The sequence below is a fragment of the Leptodactylus fuscus genome, chromosome 1 (genome assembly GCF_031893055.1).
Source record: "Leptodactylus fuscus isolate aLepFus1 chromosome 1, aLepFus1.hap2, whole genome shotgun sequence".
NCBI classification, from domain to species: Eukaryota; Metazoa; Chordata; class Amphibia; order Anura; family Leptodactylidae; genus Leptodactylus; species Leptodactylus fuscus.
In genome coordinates, this window is record NC_134265.1 from 20,126,074 (window position 1) to 20,149,650 (window position 23,577).

General features: G+C 42.6%; 1 protein-coding gene across 1 annotated transcript in view; it reads left to right on the plus strand.

The window, feature by feature from the left end:
- Window positions 1-11,950: 11,950 nt before the first annotated feature.
- ADAMTS12 (ADAM metallopeptidase with thrombospondin type 1 motif 12) overlaps window positions 11,951-23,577 on the plus strand; it is a 343,281-nt gene continuing 331,654 nt past the window's right edge. The window contains exon 1 of the mRNA XM_075268182.1: window positions 11,951-12,104. Within this exon, the coding sequence (XP_075124283.1) occupies window positions 12,002-12,104 (103 nt within the window). The 5' untranslated portion in view covers window positions 11,951-12,001. The remainder of the gene's footprint in view (window positions 12,105-23,577) is intronic.

The window sequence follows — 23,577 nt, forward strand, 5'->3', positions numbered from 1 at the left end:
TAAAAATTTCCGAAAGGACACATACATGGCAGACAATATCTGTAACAGAAAAGACAATATAAGTACAAATACTATAAAAAAGATATTTTACCATTACCGACAAACAAACAAAGAACAAACAAAGAACATATAAAAATGTCAAAACAGCGCTCATGAGCTCATAAGAAGGAGCCAAAACCAAGAGTTTCATTTAAACCATTCGGGGCAAGGGTGCCAAGTCTCCAGATCCATTTTGTTTCTAATTGAGCTAGTCTCTTCTTTAGATTACCCCCCCGGATGTTAATAGGAAGGGTATCAATGCCACAAACTTTTAATAAAGATGGATCTTTATTGTGGTACAAAGAGAAATGTCTTGCTATTGGCTTAGATCTATCTGTATCTAGATCCGTAATGGATCTGATATCTCGCACGTGCTCCCGTATACGTAATTTCAATTCCCGAGTAGTTAGACCAATATAGATCTTGCCGCAAGGGCATGTAGCATGATAGATCACAAATTTTGTATTGCAATCAATACGACATCTAATCTTATTTATTATTATTATTTATTATTATTTATTTTTCATTTTTTATTATTATTATTATTATTTTTTTTTTTTTTTTTTTTTTTATTATTTTCTCTTTAATCACTGTAATGTATTATCACTATTTATGGATGTAGTATATAAAAACATTCTTTGATAGAATATATATTTAAATATAATATTTAATATTTTTGTATACCATATTGGTTAATGTTGGTATCACATTTAGCAAGGGCCAATATATGTGTCACCTTTGTTATTTAACACACAATTTTCATATATATTGTAATATTTTATATAGCACCTTTTGTCTTCTGGTGCTATCTTGAATTGTAATTGCACTTTATTAATATATTTATAATACACATTATCACCTGGTACATAATGTAATTATTAGCCTGTAAAGGTATCTTGATTGTATACTTCCATTGTTCTGAATTTAATATGGGCTACTATCTCTTTAACCCATAGTCTTTGGGGTCCTTCGGATGAGTCCATAGTAACTGTATAACATACTGCAACGGGTGAGTGCGCATGCCTGGTGGGCGCTCGCACGAACACATGCCGGAGCCGTAACATCGCGAGATCACGGTCACGTGACCGCGATACTTCGGGTCCCGGTCATGTGTTCTGTCCGTGTGCCACCATGCGCATGCGCCGCCATTCGCCCGCGGCGTACACTCGCAATGATGCGAGTTTATTGTGAGCAGCTGGGACTGCTCCCATTGGACCCCAATGTTATATGCCGGCATATAAATAGGGAGCATGTATGTTTTCTCCTCCTCCTCCTGACGAAGGCTCTCTGCGCCGAAACGCGCGTCGGGGTTTGGGTAGTGGGTGCCCGTCCCTGGTGATCTGCTGATTACCCTCCCCATGGGTGAGTGTCTATACAAATCTTCTTGTACTTGCAACATGTCTTTCTTCTAACATATGGTGGTTACTAGACCTCTGAGGGCAATGTATACGCCGCTCTTTGTATACAGGAAGTAAGATCAATCTTAATAGGACCTGTAGTCTTTGATATTATAGTTTCTATTGTTCATCCTTAGGGGTGAACATAAAAATACTGGGAGTCAGAATTTATAATTGTGTCCTATATAGTTGTTTATGATGGTAACACTCACCTATGTGAATTTCAATACATAATACGAGAGTGTGTATTTTGTACTTTGGTATGGCTCATGAGGGAAACTAGCAGTATTCACAGGGACCACCATTTGTTGTGGCATCCATTATACCCATTTGTGTATGTGTACATTTGTTTTCTTTGCATCGTCCTATTTTGTGTATGTGTTAAATTATTATAATAAAGATTTTTTGAGATTTTTATTATTAGTGTGTTTATTATGTCATACTTACCCTTTTTTTGTGGTTTGTATCGATATGCAGGACTGGGGTGATATATCCCAAACAGGGCCCCCAATATAGCCTCAGATCACATTTTTTGGAGCCACAACCCCCCCTTAAAAAAAAAAATGAAGAACTATATTACAGCACACATCTTTATTCCACTACAATGATACAATGTATCCGGGATCTGTGTTCTATCCTCCTGTGTGTAACATTTTAGTTGTTTTTTTTGGACACATTTCCCTCTTTTTGATCTTTTGCTCCTTCTTCCATACTGTAGATGTAATGCGGCAATTATAGATGTGAGCCATCTGCTTGGAGGCAGCGGGAGGACTGGAGGGGGGTGGATGAGATATTCACATAATTCGATGGTGTAAAAACGGAACCTCTGCCCTCTCTGTAGCCGAGTAATGAGAGTCGCGCTGATATGTGGTGCGGCTAACAATCCTCACATCCCATGTGTACGGCCATGGTTCTCACTGGGGCGGCCATACAGGATAGATTGTTTACATGAATGACCGTCTTTAGTAGAGATGTGTCCTACTGTGTCCAGTGTATTCTAAGGACATACACTATCTGTATATCTGTATATCTGGTCTATGATACTATAGACAATGTACCGCATGGTAATGTGGGCACCAGGCGTGTAACTAAAGGCTCACAGCCTGGTCCTGACGCTCAGCTTGTGTCCCCTCTATATTCCCATTTCCCTTTCCTTCTCTATCTGGCCCAGACCACCACATCAGGTCACGTTTTCCCATCCTATCGGTCCCCCCACATAGTAATGGTGCCCTCTTTTGTGTCACAGCCTCCACTACAGAATCCTGTTCGATGAAAGGGTTACTTCTCTCCTTTCTGACAGTGGAAGGCTGTGTATCATAAATCTTCCTCCTTCAGTGTACCAGAGAACAGGGCGGATACAGACTGCATCACAAAGGGGATCAAATAAGTTGATCTAGTGCTAGCGTGGTGAGGGTCACCTGTGGGCCCCCCCGGCTTCTGGGCCCGGTTGGAGCTGCCACCACTGGGACCGTCATCATGAATAGTGGAGTCCTAAAATGGGCTACATTTACTAATGTGGACACCAGAATATTGATGAGAAGTGGCATAAAGGAAAGTCTCCACCATCTTGCATATAGCGTGCACTACTGTGATAAATGTGCTGCAGCTTCCTCATCACACAGCAAACCCTGCAACAAAACCCCTTACATTTGGCTCCACGTACTCGGAGGACCCCCTGGAGCAAGCGGAGAGGTGAAAAACACCGCAATCCATCCTCAGCTCCGGCAGACAAGAGCGCTCCATCAGACTGAACACTCCTCCTGACAGGTTACAATTAACCATGTAACCACCCGGGAGTATTGAGAAGTCTATGACGGTATTATTCGGGAAATTGAACTGCTATACTATGTACGCTCTTATAGTGAATGTGATAGGGATACTGAATAGTATTCGGGGACTACATGGCGGTATTACGTGGGCTGTTTCTGCAGTATTATATGGACACTGTATGGGAGTATTATTTAGGCATTGTCTATAGGTATGTATATATTATATGGCGGTATTATGTGTGATGTAAATCTCGTCCTGCAGTGATGTTTTGCAGGCATTTTACTGGATTACATATATTATATATGGAGCTATTCATGCCATAGGTTCATTTATAAGAACCCGTGCTCACCTACCCATAAGTAATACCGTAAACTCCTGCCATAGTGAAGTATATTAACCTTCCATTCATAACGAGCAGATAATTTCATCATATTCACAAGACAGATGACTGCGCACGTCTAATGCCCCATTAACTCATCAGTCTGCATTAGGTCCTATTCTATAATGACCTCTTAATAGTTACTTACCGTACAGGAACCATTCTAAAGCCATTACGTAATCCCGGCAGAATCTTAAGACTTTGATTAATCTTTCGATTTTCTTAAAGAGAATCTGGATTTATTTCAGATTAAGGCTGAGATCTCATGTTGCGGAAAAGGTGCGTTCTCTTCCTCCGTTTTTTTGTAACCAAAGCCATAGACGCGGCTCCTTCGTATTTCTCTTTCTTTGGGTCTACGTTGCAGCTGCAAGTGATACGTAACGATAACCGAATGCAGAATAAGGGATAAGGTGGACCAAAAGGTGTCACCAAAACAAGATAATGGCTCGGTCTGTGCAGAGTCTCCTTATTCCTCGGGCCAGGACTTGAGCGGCCCGAGACGCTGGTTAGTAAGAGGAGATACGGCCTGTCCTTGACTCATCCTCTTCTGTCAAGTCGCAAGAAAACCGTATTCGGCCATTAATCTTGTCATATCTTCTTGGGCAGAAGGTGACAACTTGTCTGGATTCTATTAGAGCTGTCACAAGAACTGACACCCGGCTCCCAAGACTCCGCCAACTGTTTAGCAGACGGTGACTCCAATGACAATGGACGCTCATAGGGTCTTCTAAGCAAGACATTACATTTATAGGGGATATCTGGGACTGTGAGATTTATGGTCGTGTTCGTAGGCTTGAATGTTAGGGAGATGGGCGAACCTTAAGAGATATTCTGCAAGTTTTGGTCCTAGTGCTATTGTTAGACCCCCAAGTGTGCTTCCGATGTGGGGCCAATTTTGCACTCGGATAACTCAGATTCCATTAGGCATTCAGGTCTATGGGATCTTATGATCCATTACGTTCCGAAACTGAAATGGAAGTCCCCATAGATGTGAATACATAACGGAATCCGAGTTATCCAAGTATATTCCGCTGCAAACTTGAGCCCGCACCGGAATCACACTTGGTTGTGTGCATGGGGCATTATTTTATAAGGTCTGAAGAAATGAGCAATCCCATATAGGATGAAGGCGAATCCCAGGGATCCTTAGGAATTGCCCAAGTCATAGCTGTTCAGTGACCTGCTAAGTGACAAACACAGGACCTAAACCCTATAAGTGCCGCCATATAGGAGATACATTACCTTCCTTTCTATCCTGCATAGACAGTGCATCAGGGCTTGTGCTTTATGGGGGTCAATTCATAGATCATTACAGTCTTCAGGAAGAAAAGGGACACTTTAAATAATGTCATTCCCTTTAACTGACCCCTCCCAGCTTCCCCCTATTCCGTGACTCCAGGACTTATACATTAACAATGATAAGATTATGTTTCTGGGAAACTTTAGCAATGAAAATTAATGTACCGTCTATGTAATGAGTCACGTGACTACCTGCAAGCTATCTGCACCCGGGGAAAGTCACATATGTGTTTTCTGTATGTTGTGATGCTTTCCAGACATCTTAGATGTCACATGTGCATGGAAGGAACAGATCTCCGCAGGATTCTATGTAAGTAGATCGGATCTTTATCATCTACAATCTCAGGAAATGGGAGATTTGCTTCTTATGTAGGATAAAGGAGTCCAAGCTTCATGGCCCAGGTGAGACTCCTTCCCCTGTGCCCCCCCCCATAGTTCCTCCGCATGCACCCCCTATATGTATATATTAGGGGAATGTCATTATTGCAGCTATCAATATTAAGATCATGTACAGACACGTGGACTCTCTAATTCACAATCCCAAGGCTAGACTGGGGTACAGAATCTACGGGAATCCTTGATTTTCAGTAACTTTGACAAGGAGGTGGGGACTTTGCTACAGGGAGATTGTCAGGTCCCAGAATAATCACAGGTTAATGGTGGCATTGTCAGACCTGATGTGTGATCAGGAATGGAGACAGGGTCAAGGTCCAGCCCCTTATATTCCAAGCTTAATAGCCAAAGGGATAGACAAGAGGATTGTCAGGAAATAGCCAGGAGTCAGGACCAGGAGTAGCACTACAAGTACCAAGCTTAGTATCCAAAGGGATGGACCGGAGGATTGTCAGCAAATAGATGGGAGTCAGGACCAGGGGTAGTACTAAAATACCAGACTTAGTATACAAAGGGATGGACAGGAGGATTGTCAGCAAATAGTCAGGAGTCAGGACCAGGGGTAGCACTACAAGTACCAAGCTAAGTATCCAAAGGGATGGACCGGAGGATTGTCAGCAAATAGTCAGGAGTCAGGACCAGGGGTAGCACTACAAGTACCAAGCTAAGTATCCAAAGGGATGGACAGGAGGATTGTCAGCAAATAGCCAGGAGTCAGGACCAGGGGTAGCACTACAAGTACCAAGCTTAGTATCCAAAGGGATGGACCGGAGGATTGTCAGCAAATAGATGGGAGTCAGGACCAGGAGTAGTACTAAAATACCAGACTTAGTATACAAAGGGATGGACAGGAGGATTGTCAGCAAATAGCCGGGAGTCAGGACCAGGGGTAGCACTACAAGTACCAAGCTAAGTATCCAAAGGGATGGACAGGAGGATTGTCTGCAAATAGATGGGAGTCAGGACCAGGAGTAGCACTACAAATACCAAGCTTAGTATCCAAAGAGCTAGATAGGAGAATACCCAGGAAATAGCTCAGAGTCAAAATCAGAAGTAGAACTACAAGTACTAAGCTTTGTAGTTCCAAGACCATAGTCAAGAACCAGCTGGGAGTCAAGTCCAGGAGCACTAGAAGTACCAAGTTTAGTATCCAAAGGACTAGGCAGGATCATAGTCAGCAAATAGTCAGCAGTCAGGACCAGGAGTAGCACTACAAGTACCAAATTTAGTATCCAAAGGGCTAAGTAGGAGAATAGTCAGGAAATAGCCGGGAGTCAGGACCAGGAGTAGCACTACAAGTACCAATCTTAGTAGACAAAAGCCTAGATAGGAAAATAGTCAGGAACTAGCCGGGAATCAGGTCAAGGAGTAGCACTACAAGTACGAAGCTTAGTATTTCCAGGACCATAGTCAGGAACCAGCTGGGAGTCAAGTCCAGGAGCACTAGAAATATCAAACTTAGTATCCAAAGGGCTAAGCAGGACCATAGTCAGGAAATAGCCGGGAGTCAGGACCGGGAGTAGCACTACAAGTACCAAGCTTAGTATCCAAAGGGCTAGGTAGGAGAATAGTCAGCAAATAGCCGGGGGACCTAGGGACCCCTCAGACACCAGGGCCTGCTGATATTACACAGTCTTTCCTCCGCCTGTGTAGACAGTTTAGATTTGTCAGATACAACTTAATATAATTAAAAAATAATTACACAAGATATATATATATATATATTAACTAAGTGCGACTAATCCAGATGTGAGCGCAGCAGCCCATAATGAGATATTTCATTTACCCCAGCGCCAGGTCATCGGAATACTACATTAATACTAATTGATAATCATAACGTAATAATGGCGGTATTAATGTCCTGGTAATTCCTATCTGCGGATAAGAGCCATGGAAAAAAGTATGTGAACCCCCTTCTGTCCTAGTTATAGGGTTCAGGTGTTTCAGCCACGCCATTGTGACAAAATACATCGGCTGTGTCCTACAAACGTGCCCAAATGCACAAGTCACCGTCAGACTATCACCTCCGATGACCAGGGCGGGCCCCATTATGGGCTATGGGAAAGGGGTAGAAAAGACTCAGGTGGGTAAAAGAGCGCTGGAAGACCAGATGGATCCAGACGATAGTGACGCCATGAAGACGGGAGGGGCAGAATTTGATCGAGAGATTATAAGGCCCCCGACCCTCACTAGCCCAGACCGCCGCCCGTAGAATTTACATGTAATTTTGAGGTGCAGTTTTTGGCAGCAGATGTTTGTCGCCACATCAGTACATCTCAGTACACAGCGCTGGAGACGTATTATTTACTCCTCTGCCCAGGAATGTGCGGCAATGTTTGCTGCAAATATCTGAATTTACTGCGAGCGAGGGAAACCCAACATCCAGTGCGAAGGTTAAATACAGGGGAGGGCGACATCTGCCCCATAGTGTGTGACAGGACCTGACGGTGTAGTGGGAAGGTATGACCTGTCCTAGGGACACAATCTGTAGGGAAACCATCGTACGAGGCCTCGCTGTATATCACAGGAGGATGGGGAGGATACACAGACAGCAAAGAATATTCACATACTGTAATACTCACACAGTGCCCACATAATAACACCATACAGTACTCACCTAATACCATACAATATATACTGTACATAACCATGCACTGTCTAATTAATACCACCATACATTGCTTGTGCACCAGTACTATGCACTGACCCAAAAATAATCACTATCAATTCCTCACACTCCCCAACTGTACTATGTACTGCCCAGTAATACCGCCATACAGTACTTATATACTGTAACTATACCATGTACTGTCCAGTAATACCGCCATACAGTACTTATATACTGTAACTATACCATGTACTGCCCAGTAATACTGCCATTCAGTACTCATATACTGTAACCATACCATGTACTGCCCAGTAATACTGCCATACAGTACTTATATACTGTATCTATACCATGTACTGCCCGGTAACACTGCCATTCAGTACTCATATACTGTAACTATACCATGTACTGCCCAGTAATACCGCCAAACAGTACTCATATACTGTAAGTATACCACATACTGCACAGTAATACCGCCATACAGTACTCATATACTGTAACTATACCATGTTCTGCCAGTAATACTGCCATACAGACTCATATATTGTAACTATACCATGTACTGCCCAGTAATACCGCCATACAGTACTCATATACTGTAACTATACCATGTACTGCCCAGTAATACCGCCATACAGTACTCATATACTGTAACTATACCATGTACTGCCCAGTAATACCGCCATACAGTACTCATATACTGTAACTATACCATGTACTGCCCAGTAACACTGCCATACAGTACTCATATACTGTAACTATACCATATACTGCCCAGTAATACTACCATACAGTACTCATATACTGTAACTATACCATGTACTGCCCAGTAATACCGCCATACAGTACTCATATACTGTAACTATACCATGTACTGCCCAGTAATACCGCCATACAGTACTCATATACTGTAACTATACCATGTACTGCCCAGTAATACCGCCATACAGTACTCATATACTGTAACTATACCATGTACTGCCCAGTAACACTGCCATACAGTACTCATATACTGTAACTATACCATATACTGCCCAGTAATACTACCATACAGTACTCATATACTGTAACTATACCATGTACTGCCCAGTAATACCGCCATACAGTACTCATATACTGTAACTACACCATGTACTGCCCAGTAATACCGCCATACAGTACTCATATACTGTAACTACACCATGTACTGCCCAGTAATACTGCCGTACAGTACTCATATAATGTAACTATGCCATGTACTGTCCAGTAATACCGCCATACAGTACTCATATACTGTAACTATACCATGTACTGCCCAGTAACACTGCCATACAGTACTCATATACTGTAACTATACCATATACTGCCCAGTAATACTACCATACAGTACTCATATACTGTAACTATACCATGTACTGCCCAGTAATACTGCCATACAGTACTCATATACTATAACTACACCATGTACTGCCCAGTAATACTGCCATACAGTACTCATATACTATAACTACACCATGTACTGCCCAGTAATACTGCCATATAGTACTCATATACTGTAACTATGCCATGTACTGCCCAGTAATACCGCCATACAGTACTCATATACTGTAACTATACCATGTACTGCCCAGTAATACTGCCATACAGACTCATATACTGTAACTATGCCATGTACTGCCCAGTAATACCGCCATACAGACTCATATACTGTAACTATGCCATGTACTGCCCAGTAATACCGCCATACAGTACTCATATACTGTAACTATACCATGTACTGCCCAGTAACACTGCCATACAGTACTCATATACTGTAACTATGCCATGTACTGCCCAGTAATACCGCCATACAGTACTCATATACTGTAACTATACCATGTACTGCCCAGTAATACCGCCATACAGTACTCATATACTGTAACTATACCATGTACTGCCCAGTAACACTGCCATACAGACTCATATACTGTAACTATGCCATGTACTGCCCAGTAATACCGCCATACAGTACTCATATACTGTAACTATACCATGTACTGCCCAGTAACACTGCCATACAGTACTCATATACTGTAACTATACCATGTACTGCCCAGTAATACCGCCATACAGTACTCATATACTGTAACTATACCATGTACTGCCCAGTAACACTGCCATACAGTACTCATATACTGTAACTATACCATGTACTGCCCAGTAATACCGCCATACAGACTCATATACTGTAACTATACCATGTACTGCCCAGTAATACCGCCATACAGACTCATATACTGTAACTATGCCATGTACTGCCCAGTAATACCGCCATACAGTACTCATATACTGTAACTATACCATGTACTGCCCAGTAATACCGCCATACAGACTCATATACTGTAACTATGCCATGTACTGCCCAGTAATACTGCCATACAGACTCCTATACTTGTCAATACTATTGCAGCAGAATCTTATTGTTACTCCCTATTGGAACCTTAGGGGGCGGTCGGGCCCTTCTGACCCTGCCAAGGGCCAATGCTTGAGCCAATATACTCTGGGGGTAATGCAGAGAGCTGCTGGTCCCCGTATAGGAGTAGTATAGTCTTACGCTGTATGATGGCGGTCGGTTTCTTACATAAGGACACAATTTTCTCTGACTTTCTTGGACACATTTCTAGGACTTTTCCTATTTGTGTTTTTCTATTTTCCCAGCAGAATAATTATCTAAGAATTTGGAGTCTTTTCAGGATTTCTCAGATTGTTTCGCTCCCGCGCAGGATATTCCCAGAGTCCGCGCTGATATCTTATCGCACAGCCGCAAGCTCAAGGAGGATAGAAAGGAACATGAAATCCTGAGACAAGCGTAGCAGAGCCGAGTATGTCACTTAACTCTGTGGGTGATGGTAACAGGATACACAGACACTAAGTAAAGGGGTATAAATGTCTGCCCAGTGGGGGGCGCTGATCCCTGGCCCAATGACAAACCCAACTCTGCTACATCCTGGTTCAGTAATGTATCTAATCCTTACACACTGTGCCAAACAAACACAAGTCTGCTACATCCTGGTTCAGTAATGTATCTAATCCTTACACACTGTGCCAAACAAACACAAGTCTGCTACATCCTGTGATACACAGACGGTAGATTAAAGGTATAGGCAATAAGTGTTTGCTCAGTGGGGGTCTGATCCCTTGCCCAATGACAAACCCAACTCTGCAACGTCCTGATTCAGTATTGCATTGTGCCATATGACAAACTCTTGAGTCGGGAATATATAGAACTGAGCGACCTTTGGATCACTTGCACCAAATGACAAACTCAGCTCTGCTACATCCTGATTCAGTAATACATCTATATGCGTCATCATTGGGTTACACACTGTGCCAAATGACAAACTCAGCTCTGCTACATCCTGATTCAGTAATACATCTATATGCGTCATCATTGGGTTACACACTGAGCCAAATGACAAACTCAGCTCTGCTACATCCTGATTCAGTAATACATCTATATGCGTCATCATTGGATCACACACTGAGCCAAATGACAAACTCAGCTCTACTACATCCTCACTCAGGATGTAATCAAGCTAAACAGTAAACATCCTGTGACTTTCCTACAGTAGCGCCATCATACTCCGTGGTGTTTTACAAAGGTTACCATCACCCCCATCATCCAAGGTCACTCAGATCACTAGGACCCATTTTGTAGCATTTTTGGAGAACCCGCAGGACACCCCCGCACACATGGGGAGGACATGTAAACTCCAGGCAGACGTTGCGCTCAGTTGGATGACATGTAACAAACTCGGCTCTGCTACATCCGTCCAATACGAAGGAGAAAGTGAATTAAGGTCACGGAAAGTTTACTGTGGAGACTGGAAAGTGCAGATTTTCCTGGGGCTAATGAAACCCTAGAAGTGGAATCTGCGGCGGCTGCTGCTGCGGGGATGGAAGAAGAGGACTCCCTGGGAACTCCCAAACCGAGCCCTCCTCTAAAGAAACCAGACACTGGGGCCTGGAAGCACTCCCCTCTCCCAAATCCAGGAATGCACCTTCCCTCAACCATCAGGACCCTGCACTCCGCTCGCCTTCCTCCTTCTCCTTCCACTTCATGAAGATTTTTGCACTTTCTCCGCGGCCGTCTCAGACATGCTGCAATGTGTGAACAGAGGCCGGCGCACGCGTCTTCCCTTCCTCCTTCCCTTCCTTTACGTTGCGTCTTTTTGCCTTGGGGATCATGTCCAGCGGAAAGGTCAGTGACTACCCGAGCAGCTGCCGTCATGTGTGGTGTGCGTGCGGCGTGTTGTTATGGGGGTGATACAATGTTGTGGTTTGACATTGTTGCGATCTGTCCCTTTAAATAACTGTCATGCGGTGTTGTCAGAGCGTTGTTCACATTGTCTACATCAGCGCCACGTCTGTACATAGGATTGGGGATAGATGTATATATTGTACGGTAGTATGGGGTCAGAACGTAATGATGATTCGCAGATGAGCGGCACAGGCGTTGCGGAACCTCATAATTATACAATAACGCACACCTGAGCTGCTGCAGAACATCATAATTATACAATAACGCACACCTGAGCTGATGCGGAACCTCATAACGCACACCTGAGCTGCTGCGGAACATCATAATTATACAATAACGCACACCTGAGCTGCTGCGGAACCTCATAACACACACCCGAGCTGCTGCGGAACCTCATAACACACACCCGAGCTGCTGCGGAACCTCATAACACACACCTTAGCTGCTGCGGAACCTCATAATGCACACATGAGCTGCTGCAGAACCTGATAACGCACACCTAAGCTGCTGCGGAACATCATAATACAGACTACAGACCACTTTCTGCTGCAGAACCTCATAACGCACACCTCAGCTGCTGCGGAACCTTATAATGCACACCTGAGCTGCTGCAGAACCTCATAACGCACACCTGAGCTGCTGCGGAACATCATAACACACACCTGAGCTGCTGTGGAACATCATAATACAGACCACAGACCACTTTCTGCTGTGGAACCTTATAATGCACACCTGAGCTGCTGCGGAACCTCATAACGTACAACCGAGCTGCTGCAGAACCTCATAATGCACACCTCAGCTGCTGCAGAACCTCATAACGCACACCATTTCTTTCCCCATTTTTCCTATTTACTCTCTACCCTTCTCCTGTCTGGATAGTTTCGGCAGATGATTCCACTCTCTGATTGCTTTGCCCCTGCAGCGGTCTACCCCCCCTCCCCCTCCCCTCCCGCCACACATCAGCACTGACACTTATTATATAATGAATATTAGAGGAATCTCTGGTATCAATATTCAGAGAGCTCATAAATATTCATAGGAAATCAGTGTCAGGCGTGGCAGCAGGACAGGCGCGGGGGCAGCACATGTCAGCGGGGGCGCCACTCATTTATCTTCTCAGATAGATACATGAGATTTATTTATTTTTTTAAATATAAACATGTTTCTGTAATTTTTGTAATTTGTATAAATTACCATAATGTGACGACTTCTGTATTCTGTGTATTCTGCTCACTTGCTGGCTTTGCTGTGTAGAATGAGACAGGAGCAGAGTCATCTCATCATCAATAAAGGGCAGGTGACAGTTACTACGTACACTATACATTATGTATAGCATTTATATATACTGTATATACACATTATACTGTATATAGTATGTATAATACATACAGATAAGGATCTGTATACAGCAGGGTAGTCCCATGTGTGGGCCGAGAGTAGGGACCACAATGGACCAGGGAATGGATCACCTCCTTGTGCTGCCATTGGCTAGCATACGGTCATGTGCAACCCACCCACATCACCTGTTGTGTCAGACAGCTCCACAGTAAAACAAATCCTGTCCACAGTATATACAGCGCCCCCCACTGTCAGAGTGTAGGCCTAGCACCTCAGAAACCAGAACGCAGCTCATACCATTACTCTGGCCTGTGGCTCTCCAGGCCCTTGGCCCAGCCCTGTCCTCTCATCTGACTGCCATATACATCACATTAATAGCCAGTGCGAGGACTAATGAGGACACCCAGCTTTCTCAGACCTGTACATTCACTCAGCTTTACCTAGATTAGACATTACACTTAAATGACTCAAATATGACTAAGACAGTAAGGGGGAGTTCACACGGAGTAACATGCTGCGTGATGTGGCACGTAGACGGCGTGTGAGACTTTGCCGGCCGTATACGCTCCCATTGATTTCAATGGGAGCCGGGATCGTATACACTGTGTCATTTTGCAGCCGCGTATACGGCCTGCAAAGTCTCACACGCCGTATACGTGCCACATCACGCAGCATGTTGCTCCGTGTAAACTCCCCCTAAGACTAGATTCACACGGCCGAGGTGCAAAGGGCTGTGAAAAATGACTATCTATCTATCTATCTATCTATCTATCTATCTATCTATCTATCTATTTATCATCTATCTATCTATCTATCTATCTATCTAATATCTATCTATCTATCTATCTATCTATCTATCTATCTATCTCCTATCTATCTATCTAATATCTATCTATCTATCTCCTATCTATCTATCTATCTATCTATCTATCTTCTATCTATCTATCTATCTATCTATCTATCTCCTATCTATCTATCTATCTATCTATCTATCTATCTATCTATCTATCTATCTATTTATCATCTATCTATCTATCTATCTATCTATCTATCTATCTCCTATCTATCTATCTATCTATCTATCTATCTATCTATCTATCTATCTATCTCCTATCTATCTATCTATCTATTATCTATCTATCTCCTATCTATCTATCTATCTATCTATCTATCTATCTATCTATCTATCTATCTATTTATCATCTATCTATCTATCTATCTATCTCCTATCTATCTATCTATCTATCTATCTATCTATCTCCTATCTATCTATCTATCTATCTATCTATCTATTTATCTCCTATCTATCTATCTATCTATCTATCTATCTATCTATTTATCTCCTATCTATCTATCTATCTATCTATCTATCTATCTCCTATCTATCTATCTATCTATCTATCTATCTATCTATCTCCTATCTATCTATCTATCTATCTATCTATCTATCTATCTATCTCCTATCTATCTATCTATCTATCTATCTATCTATCTCCTATCTATCTATCTATCTATCTATCTATCTATCTATCTATATCTATCATCTCCTATCTATCTATCTCCTATCTATCTATCTATTTATCTATCTATTATCTATCTATCTCCTATCTATCTATCTATCTATCTATCTATCTATCTATTTATCATCTATCTATCTATCTATCTATCTATCTCCTATCTATCTATCTATCTATCTATCTATCTATCTATTTATCATCTATCTATCTATCTATCTATCTATCTATCTATCTCCTATCTATCTATCTATCTATCTATCTATCTATCTATTTATCATCTATCTATCTATCTATCTATCTATCTCCTATCTATCTATCTATCTATCTATCTCCTATCTATCTATCTATCTATCTATCTATCTATCTCCTATCTATCTATCTATCTATCTATCTATCTATCTATTTATCATCTATCTATCTATCTATCTATCTATCTCCTATCTATCTATCTATCTATCTATCTATCTATCTATTTATCATCTATCTATCTATCTATCTATCTATTTATCATCTATCTATCTATCTATCTCCTATCTATCTATCTATCTATCTATCTATCTATCTCCTATCTATCTATCTATCTATCTATCTATTTATTATCTATCTATCTATCTATCTATCTATCTATCTCCTATCTATCTATCTATCTATCTATCTATCTATCTCCTATCTATCTATCTATCTATCTATCTATCTATTTATCATCTATCTATCTATCTATCTATCTATCTATCTATTTATCTCCTATCTATCTATCTATCTATCTATCTCCTATCTATCTATCTATCTATCTATCTATATCTATCATCTCCTATCTATCTATCTCCTATCTATCTATCTATCTATCTATCTATCTATTATCTATCTATCTCCTATCTATCTATCTATCTATCTATCTATCTATCTATCTATTTATCATCTATCTATCTATCTATCTATCTATCTATCTATCTCCTATCTATCTATCTATCTATCTATCTCCTATCTATCTATCTATCTATCTATATATCTATCTATCTATCTATCTATCTATCTCCTATCTATCTATCTATCTATCTCCTATCTATCTATCTATCTATCTATCTATCTATTTATCATCTATCTATCTATCTATCTATCTATCTATCTATTTATCTCCTATCTATCTATCTATCTATCTATCTATCTATCTATCTCCTATCTATCTATCTATCTATCTATCTATCTATCTATCTATATCTATCATCTCCTATCTATCTATCTCCTATCTATCTATCTATCTATCTATCTATCTATCTATCTATTATCTATCTATCTCCTATCTATCTATCTATCTATCTATTTATCATCTATCTATCTATCTATCTATCTATCTATCTCCTATCTATCTATCTATCTATCTATCTATCTATCTATCTCCTATCTATCTATCTATCTATCTATCTATCTATCTATCTCCTATCTATCTATCTATCTATCTATCTCCTATCTATCTATCTATCTATCTATCTATCTATCTATCTATCTATATCTATCATCTCCTATCTATCATCTCCTATCTATCTATCTATCTCCTATCTATCTATCTATTATCTATCTATCTCCTATCTATCTATCTATCTATCTATCTATCTATCTATCTATCTATCTATCTCCTATCTATCTATCTATCTCCTATCTATCTATCTCCTATCTATCTATCTATCTATCTATCTATTTATCTCCTATCTATCTATCTATCTATCTATCTATCTATCTATCTATCTCCTATCTATCTATCTATCTATCTATCTATCTATCTATCTATCTATCTCCTATCTATCTATCTATCTATCTATCTATCTATCTATCTATCTCCTATCTATCTATCTATCTATCTATCTATCTATCTATCTATCTATTATTCCTCGCCCCCCTCCTGGTGGTCTCCTGTAGTTACAGTATGTCTTCCTCCGGCCGCCGCTCTCAGCTGTGTTTATAGCTCCAGTCCAGATCCATCTCTGTGTCTGCTCTCAGCTGGGAATATTCTCTTATCGCTGCTCTTTTTATGGGTCTGGTTTCTTGCCACTAAATAAATACAAATGCAGTAAGTAATAACACAGCGCTGATCTATACAGATGTAGCAGAGCTCAATGTTAACTCTTCGGCTGCAGGTTTGTGCTTTGTGACAGCTGGAAACTTTTTCACACTTGACAAAATATTGCACGCATGCCAGCATCTGCACAAATCTCTCTAGTTTGTTACAATGTATCTGTGTGGAGTCCAAGCTGTTGAGCTCAGAGAGCATTGTGTAGTCTGGATATAATGTATCAGTTTGCAGTCCAGGCTGTTGAGCTCACAGAGCATTGTCTTAGACCGGATACAACCACAGCATCTGCACAAATCTCTCTGCTAGTTTGCTACAATGTATCAGTGTGGAGTCCAGGCTGTTGCGCTCACAGAGCATTGTCTAGACTGGATACATCAGCAGCATCTGCACAAATCTCTCTGCTAGTTTGCTACAATGTATCAGTCTAGAGTCCAGGCTGTTGCGCTCACAGAGCATTGTCTAGACTGGATACATCAGCAGCATCTGCACAAATCTCTCTGCTAGTTTGCTACAATGTATCAGTACGGAGTCCAGGCTGTTGAGCTTACAAGTTTACGTTTGTGGGGTCCACTTGAGGGACTACCGAAAAAGGGCAGAAAAATGCAGAGAGAAAAGTCCTGTTTGCAGTTACATTACAGCTGACCCATGAAATAGCTGCTTTAGCGGGCCCTGCCTGACCTCTCTGCATTGGTTACTAGTAAAGAGATGGAATCCCTGCAGTCTATTAGACAGACAAATCTTCCTCGGCGTACTCTCTATTTCGGGCTCCGCTCACGTCCCTCATGCACTTCCATAAATATCTAATTCCTTTTAATGTTGCGCCTGTAATGGTCGCCCCATGCCATGCTCAGGATGTGCAGCGCCACATGGGAAGGCAGAACATGACAGATAAAGTAGCACTTCATACACTGAGTCTGCAGGGGGCACTATCTATTTCATCTCTACAGGCTTTAATATCATTTTTCATGTGTAAATTTGCAGGAATTGGCGAGAGGTTGTGTAGAAATTCTATCATCTGCAAGGAGACCTGAAGGAGACAATACGTTGCGGAGCCACAGGGCATCTGTTTATTTTACTGATGGGGATATTGAGCTTGGCTATTGTTAATACAATGGAGCATTAAATGGCCAATTCTATGCTCAGAAGCGTCCACATTCCAGTTAGAGAGCGAGCTGACAGCAGGAACATGTGCACAGGAAACGCTTGACAAGAAACATATGTCAGCCCATGCTTGGGTCCAGTCTCTAACAAGATAGCATTAGCTGCAACGTAATACAACAGTCCTCACGTATACGGAATCCATAATGCAGCGCCCATAGAAGATCTCACAGGAAGACAACCAATTGGACTCAAAGGTGTTGTAGCCTCCCTGGTATTCACCCTTTAACCTCCATATTGGTATTTGGACCTCACTGTGGGGAGACTACCAGGTTACGTATTGGTGGAGCATTGCCTAGGGTCAGAGAGACACCATTGCAGAGCACCAGAGGGCAAGACAAGGAGGTCAGGTACTAGGTCGAGGTCAGTGACTGGTAATGACATTCAAGGTCACGTATAGGCAAAAGGTCAGGACAAGCAGCTCAGAGACAGGTTAGGGTCTGACAAAGACGATCAGCAGAACAGGGTCAGGATCAGTGACAACGTCAGGAACAAGTCAAGGTCAATCAATGGAGACTCAGTCAGGATGTGGTAATGGAGTAGTCTGGCAGAAACTAGCGCACTCCTTAAGGGAGTAACGCCAAGGGCAGGAGCAGGAGGAGAAGGCTAGGCTAAGGGGAGGTACCAGCAGAAGGGGATAGGGTGCGGGAGCTAAACACAGCAGTGGGAACAACCAAGACCCCCACCAGGATTACAGGGAGGCATTGTTATGGGGTTCGCTGGCTGGCATTAGTGTACCCTCCGTTGTTTCCAGTCTCCCATGGGCTTCTCTGGGCATGTCCGTGCCTCAAACAATGAGCAGCATAAGACATGTTCTGAGTTTTGCAGCACGGAGTCTTTGCCCACACATGGATCCATGGAAAATCGGTGAGTGTACTTGGACGTCATACCATAGACGTAACCCTCGCCAAATTATCTACCTTTGAATTAGCGCAACTACATAGTGATTAGAGATGAGCGAGTACTATTCGAAACTCCTTTTTTGAATAGCATGCACCTATAGGAATGAATGGACACAGCCGGCACGCAGGGGGTTAAGTGGCCGGCCGCCTGCAAAGTCGGCGTGCCGGCTGCTTCCACTCATTCCTATGGGTGCGTGCTATTCGAAACGGGAGTTTCGAATAGTACTCGCTCATCTCCACAGGCGCCTCTGCTCTACAAATACAAGTGTGGGGGGGGGGGGGAGAAGGACTGTTGTTTAAACTTTATCTTTAGAATTAACCCTCTCCAGTGCTGAGACTCCTTCTGAAGTTTACTTGCGGGATTCAGACCTAATCTGTTCCTAGACCATTTTAGGGAGTAGCTCTACCCGGGAATTGTATACATTGCATCACATCTTAGTAGAGTACACTCCATTCATTTCAATATAAAAGAGAGTGGGAAAGAACTGAATTACAGCAGCCCTTTACTTTCTCCCTGCTACAGAATCAGATAGAGAGCTAGAGATAGATAATAGGAAGTGTAGGGTTACCAGGCCAAACTGTAAAGCTTCAGCAGTTTTCAGAGCTCTCCTAATCTCATCCAGCTAATAATTGAGGAGCGATACTTAAACCCTCTTCCTGCTCATCCAGGTGCCTGCTATTTGGTTGTCCCTAGTCTAGCTTCCATATTCTGATTGTTTGTGCTGGACTGATCTTTTCTGACTTTTCCAATACCATAGGATAACAGTCCTCTGTTTGGCCAGTGCATATAGTGGTCTGTTATAGTAGAATGTTTTATACCTGTTTTTTTTCACCGTCTTCCAGTCTTTCCTTTCTCCTGTTCCCTTCCGTGTAAAGTGCTGATGAAGACAAATGCACAGTGTGAAGATGAACTAATAGAGACATTGAGGAGCGCAGCATTATCCAGAGTCTCATCTCAGCTATTGATTTATCTGTGATACTGTAATTCACTAGGACGGAGGGTCTGCGGAGAGACCTCCACCGTTTAACTCTATTTCACTTATAGAATCGGCTGTTAGATCTATCGCTCTGTATACGATATCAATAATATATACACCATATGAGTAGATATTACATACAGCTAATGTCCTTGTATTATATTGCATACACATTTTAGCAGACAATACTTCTAAGAAATACAATTAAAGGGGTTGCAAGATGATAGATAGGAAAAGATCATATCAGTAAAGCAGACAGCTCCACTCACTGTGCAGTGGCCAGGCTGGGTATTGCAACTGTAAAATTCAATTGATCGGACAGTATACTGCAATACATCAGTATTACTATAAATAGCTAAAAATATTTAACCCTGTAGCCTGGAAAAATCTAAACCCCCTATTTTGTTAAAACCCAAACGATGTGGAACATTCTGTTTTGTTATGAACCGTTTCGCCCACCTCTAGGTATTGTTGATGGTTGGCAGCTAAGAGACATGTCTGATGCGGAGCAGATTGGGTCCAGTTAGGCGACATTCGCGGGAACATTGGATGTTCGTTGCATTTATAGTTCACCTCTGGTAACCGCACATTTCGTTCGCAGCTGCGAGAGGAACAAGGATGTTAAAAGTCAGATAAAATTAACTCCGTTCTGTGCTTTTGAAGACAAATATTTCTGAACGCAAGTTTTTGGGTCAAAGTTAAAACTGGAAATAAAGAAGTGCAGATGTTTATATCATCCGAAATATATTATATAAGAAGAAGCCTCAGCTAATAGATCAGATGGATATGGCATAGGAATATGGCTGATAGAACAAATTACCAAGTACAGCCTATTATCCAGAAGGAGACAAAGCCTTCCCGTAATCTGGCTAGCCTGCACGCAGTCACCGGCATGACTAGCCTGGCATCTATAGTCTACATGGCTGGACCCTTCCTCTCTTATTTGTGCTATCCCTCTCACTCCCAGAGGCCACCACAGACTATGACGGGGCCAGGAGCACAACAATGTCTGCAGTGGTGTCTATAGGAGGAAAGAGGAAGCGAAGGAAGGAGGAGAGAATCTGTACAGTCTGACCTGGGCTCTGGATCAGTCTAAAGGGGTCTGTATTAGTTTAGAGGTCTGGTCTGGGGTCTGTATTAGTTTAGGGGTCTGGTCTGGGGTCTGTATTAGTTTAGGGGGTCTGGTCTGGGGTCTGTATTAGTTTAGGGGTCAGGTTTGGGGTCTGTATTAGTTTAGGAGGTCTGGTCTGGGGTCTGTATTAGTTTAGGAGGTCTGGTCTGGGGTTTGTATTAGTTTAGGGGTCTGGTCTGGGGTCTGTATTAGTTTAGGGGTCTGGTCTGGGGTTTGTATTAGTTTAGGGGTCTGGTCTGGGGTCTGTATTAGTTTAGGGGTCTGATCTGGGGTCTGTATTAGTTTAGGGGTCTGGTCTGGGGTCTGTATTAGTTTAGGGGTCTGGTCTGGGGTCTGTATTAGTTTAGGGGTCTGGTCTGGGGTCTGTATTAGTTTAGAGGTCTGGTCTGGGGTCTGTATTAGTTTAGGAGGTCTGGTCTGGGGTCTGTATTAGTTTAGGGGTCTGATCTGGGGTCTGTATTAGTTTAGGGGTCTAATCTGGGGTCTGTATTAGTTTAGGGGTCTGGTCTGGGGTCTGTATTAGTTTAGGGGTCTGCTCTGGGGTCTGTATTAGTTTAGAGGTCTGGTCTGGGGTCTGTATTAGTTTAGGGGTCTGGTCTGGGGTCTGTATTAGTTTAGGGGTGTGGTCTGGGGTCTTTATTAGTTTATGGGTCTTCTCTGGGGTCTGTATTAGTTTAGGGGTCTGGTCTGGGGTCTGTATTAGTTTAGAGGTCTGGTCTGGGGTCTGTATTAGTTTAGGGGTGTGGTCTGGGGTCTGTATTAGTTTAGAGGTCTGGTCTGGGGTCTGTATTAGTTTAGGGGTGTGGTCTGGGGTCTGTATTAGTTTAGGGGTCTGCTCTGGGGTCTGTATTACTTTAGGGGTCCTGTCTGGGGTCTGTATTAGCTTAGGGGTCTGGTCTGGGGTCTGTATTAGTTTAGAGGTCTGGGGTCAGTATTAGTTTAGGGGTCTGGTCTGGGGTCTGTATTAGTTTAGGTGTCTGGTCTGGGGTCTGTATTAGTTTAGGGGTCTGGTCTGGGGTCTGTATTAGTTTAGGGGTCTGGTCTGGGGTCTGTATTAGTTTAGGTGTCTGGTCTGGGGTCTGTATTAGTTTAGGGGTCTGGTCTGGGGTCTGTATTAGTTTAGAGGTCTGGTCTGGGGTCTGTATTAGTTTAGGGGTCTGGTCTTGAGTCTGTATTAGTTTAGAGGTCTGGTCTGGGGTCTGTATTAGTTTAGGAGTCTGGTCTGGGGTCTGTATTAGTTTAGGGGTCTGGTCTGGGGTCTGTATTAGTTTAGGGGTCTGGGGTCTGTATTAGTTTAGGGGTCTGGGGTCTGTATTAGTTTAGGGGTCTGGTCTGGGGTCTGTATTAGTTTAGGGGTCTGGTCTGGGGTCTGTATTAGTTTAGAGGTCTGGTCTGGGGTCTGTATTAGTTTAGGGGTCTGGTCTGGGGTCTGTATTAGTTTAGGGGTCTGGTCTGGGGTCTGTATTAGTTTTGGGGTCTGGTCTGGGGTCTGTATTAGTTTAGGGGTCTGGTCTGGGGTCCGTATTAGTTTAGAGGTCTTGTCTGGGGTCTATATTAGTTTAGGGGTCTTGTCTGGGGTCTGTATTAGTTTAGTGGTCTGATCTGGGGTCTGTATTAGTTTAGGGGTCTGGTCTGGGGTCTGTATTAGTTTAGGGGTCTGGTCTGGGGTCTGTATTAGTTTAGGGGTCTGGTCTGGGGTCTGTATTAGTTTAGCGGTCTGGTCTGGGGTCTGTATTAGTTTAGGGGTCTGGTCTGGGGTCTGTATTAGTTTAGGGGTCTGGTCTGGGGTCTGTATTAGTTTAGGGGTCTGGTCTGGGGTCTGTATTAGTTTAGGGGTCTGGTCGGGGGTCTGTATTAGTTTAGAGGTCTGGTCTGGGGTCTGTATTAGTTTAGGGCTCTGGTCTGGGGTCTGTATTAGTTTAGAGGTCTGGTCTGGGGTCTGTATTAGTTTAGGGGTCTGGTCTGGGGTCTGTATTAGTTTAGGGGTCTGGGGTCTGTATTAGTTTAAGGGTCTGGTCTGGGGTCTGTATTAGTTTAGGGTCTGTTCTGGGGTCTGTATTAGTTTAGGGGTCTGGTCTGGGGTCTGTATTAGTTTAGGGGTCTGGTCTGGGGTCTGTATTAGTTTAGGGGTCTGGTCTGGGGTCTGTATTAGTTTAGGGTCTGTTCTGGGGTCTGTATTAGTTTAGGGGTCTGGTCTGGGGTCTGTATTAGTTTAGGGGTCTGGTCTGGGGTCTGTATTAGTTTAGCGGTCTGGTCTGGGGTCTGTATTAGTTTAGCGGTCTGGTCTGGGGTCTGTATTTATTTGAGGGGAGACATATGCC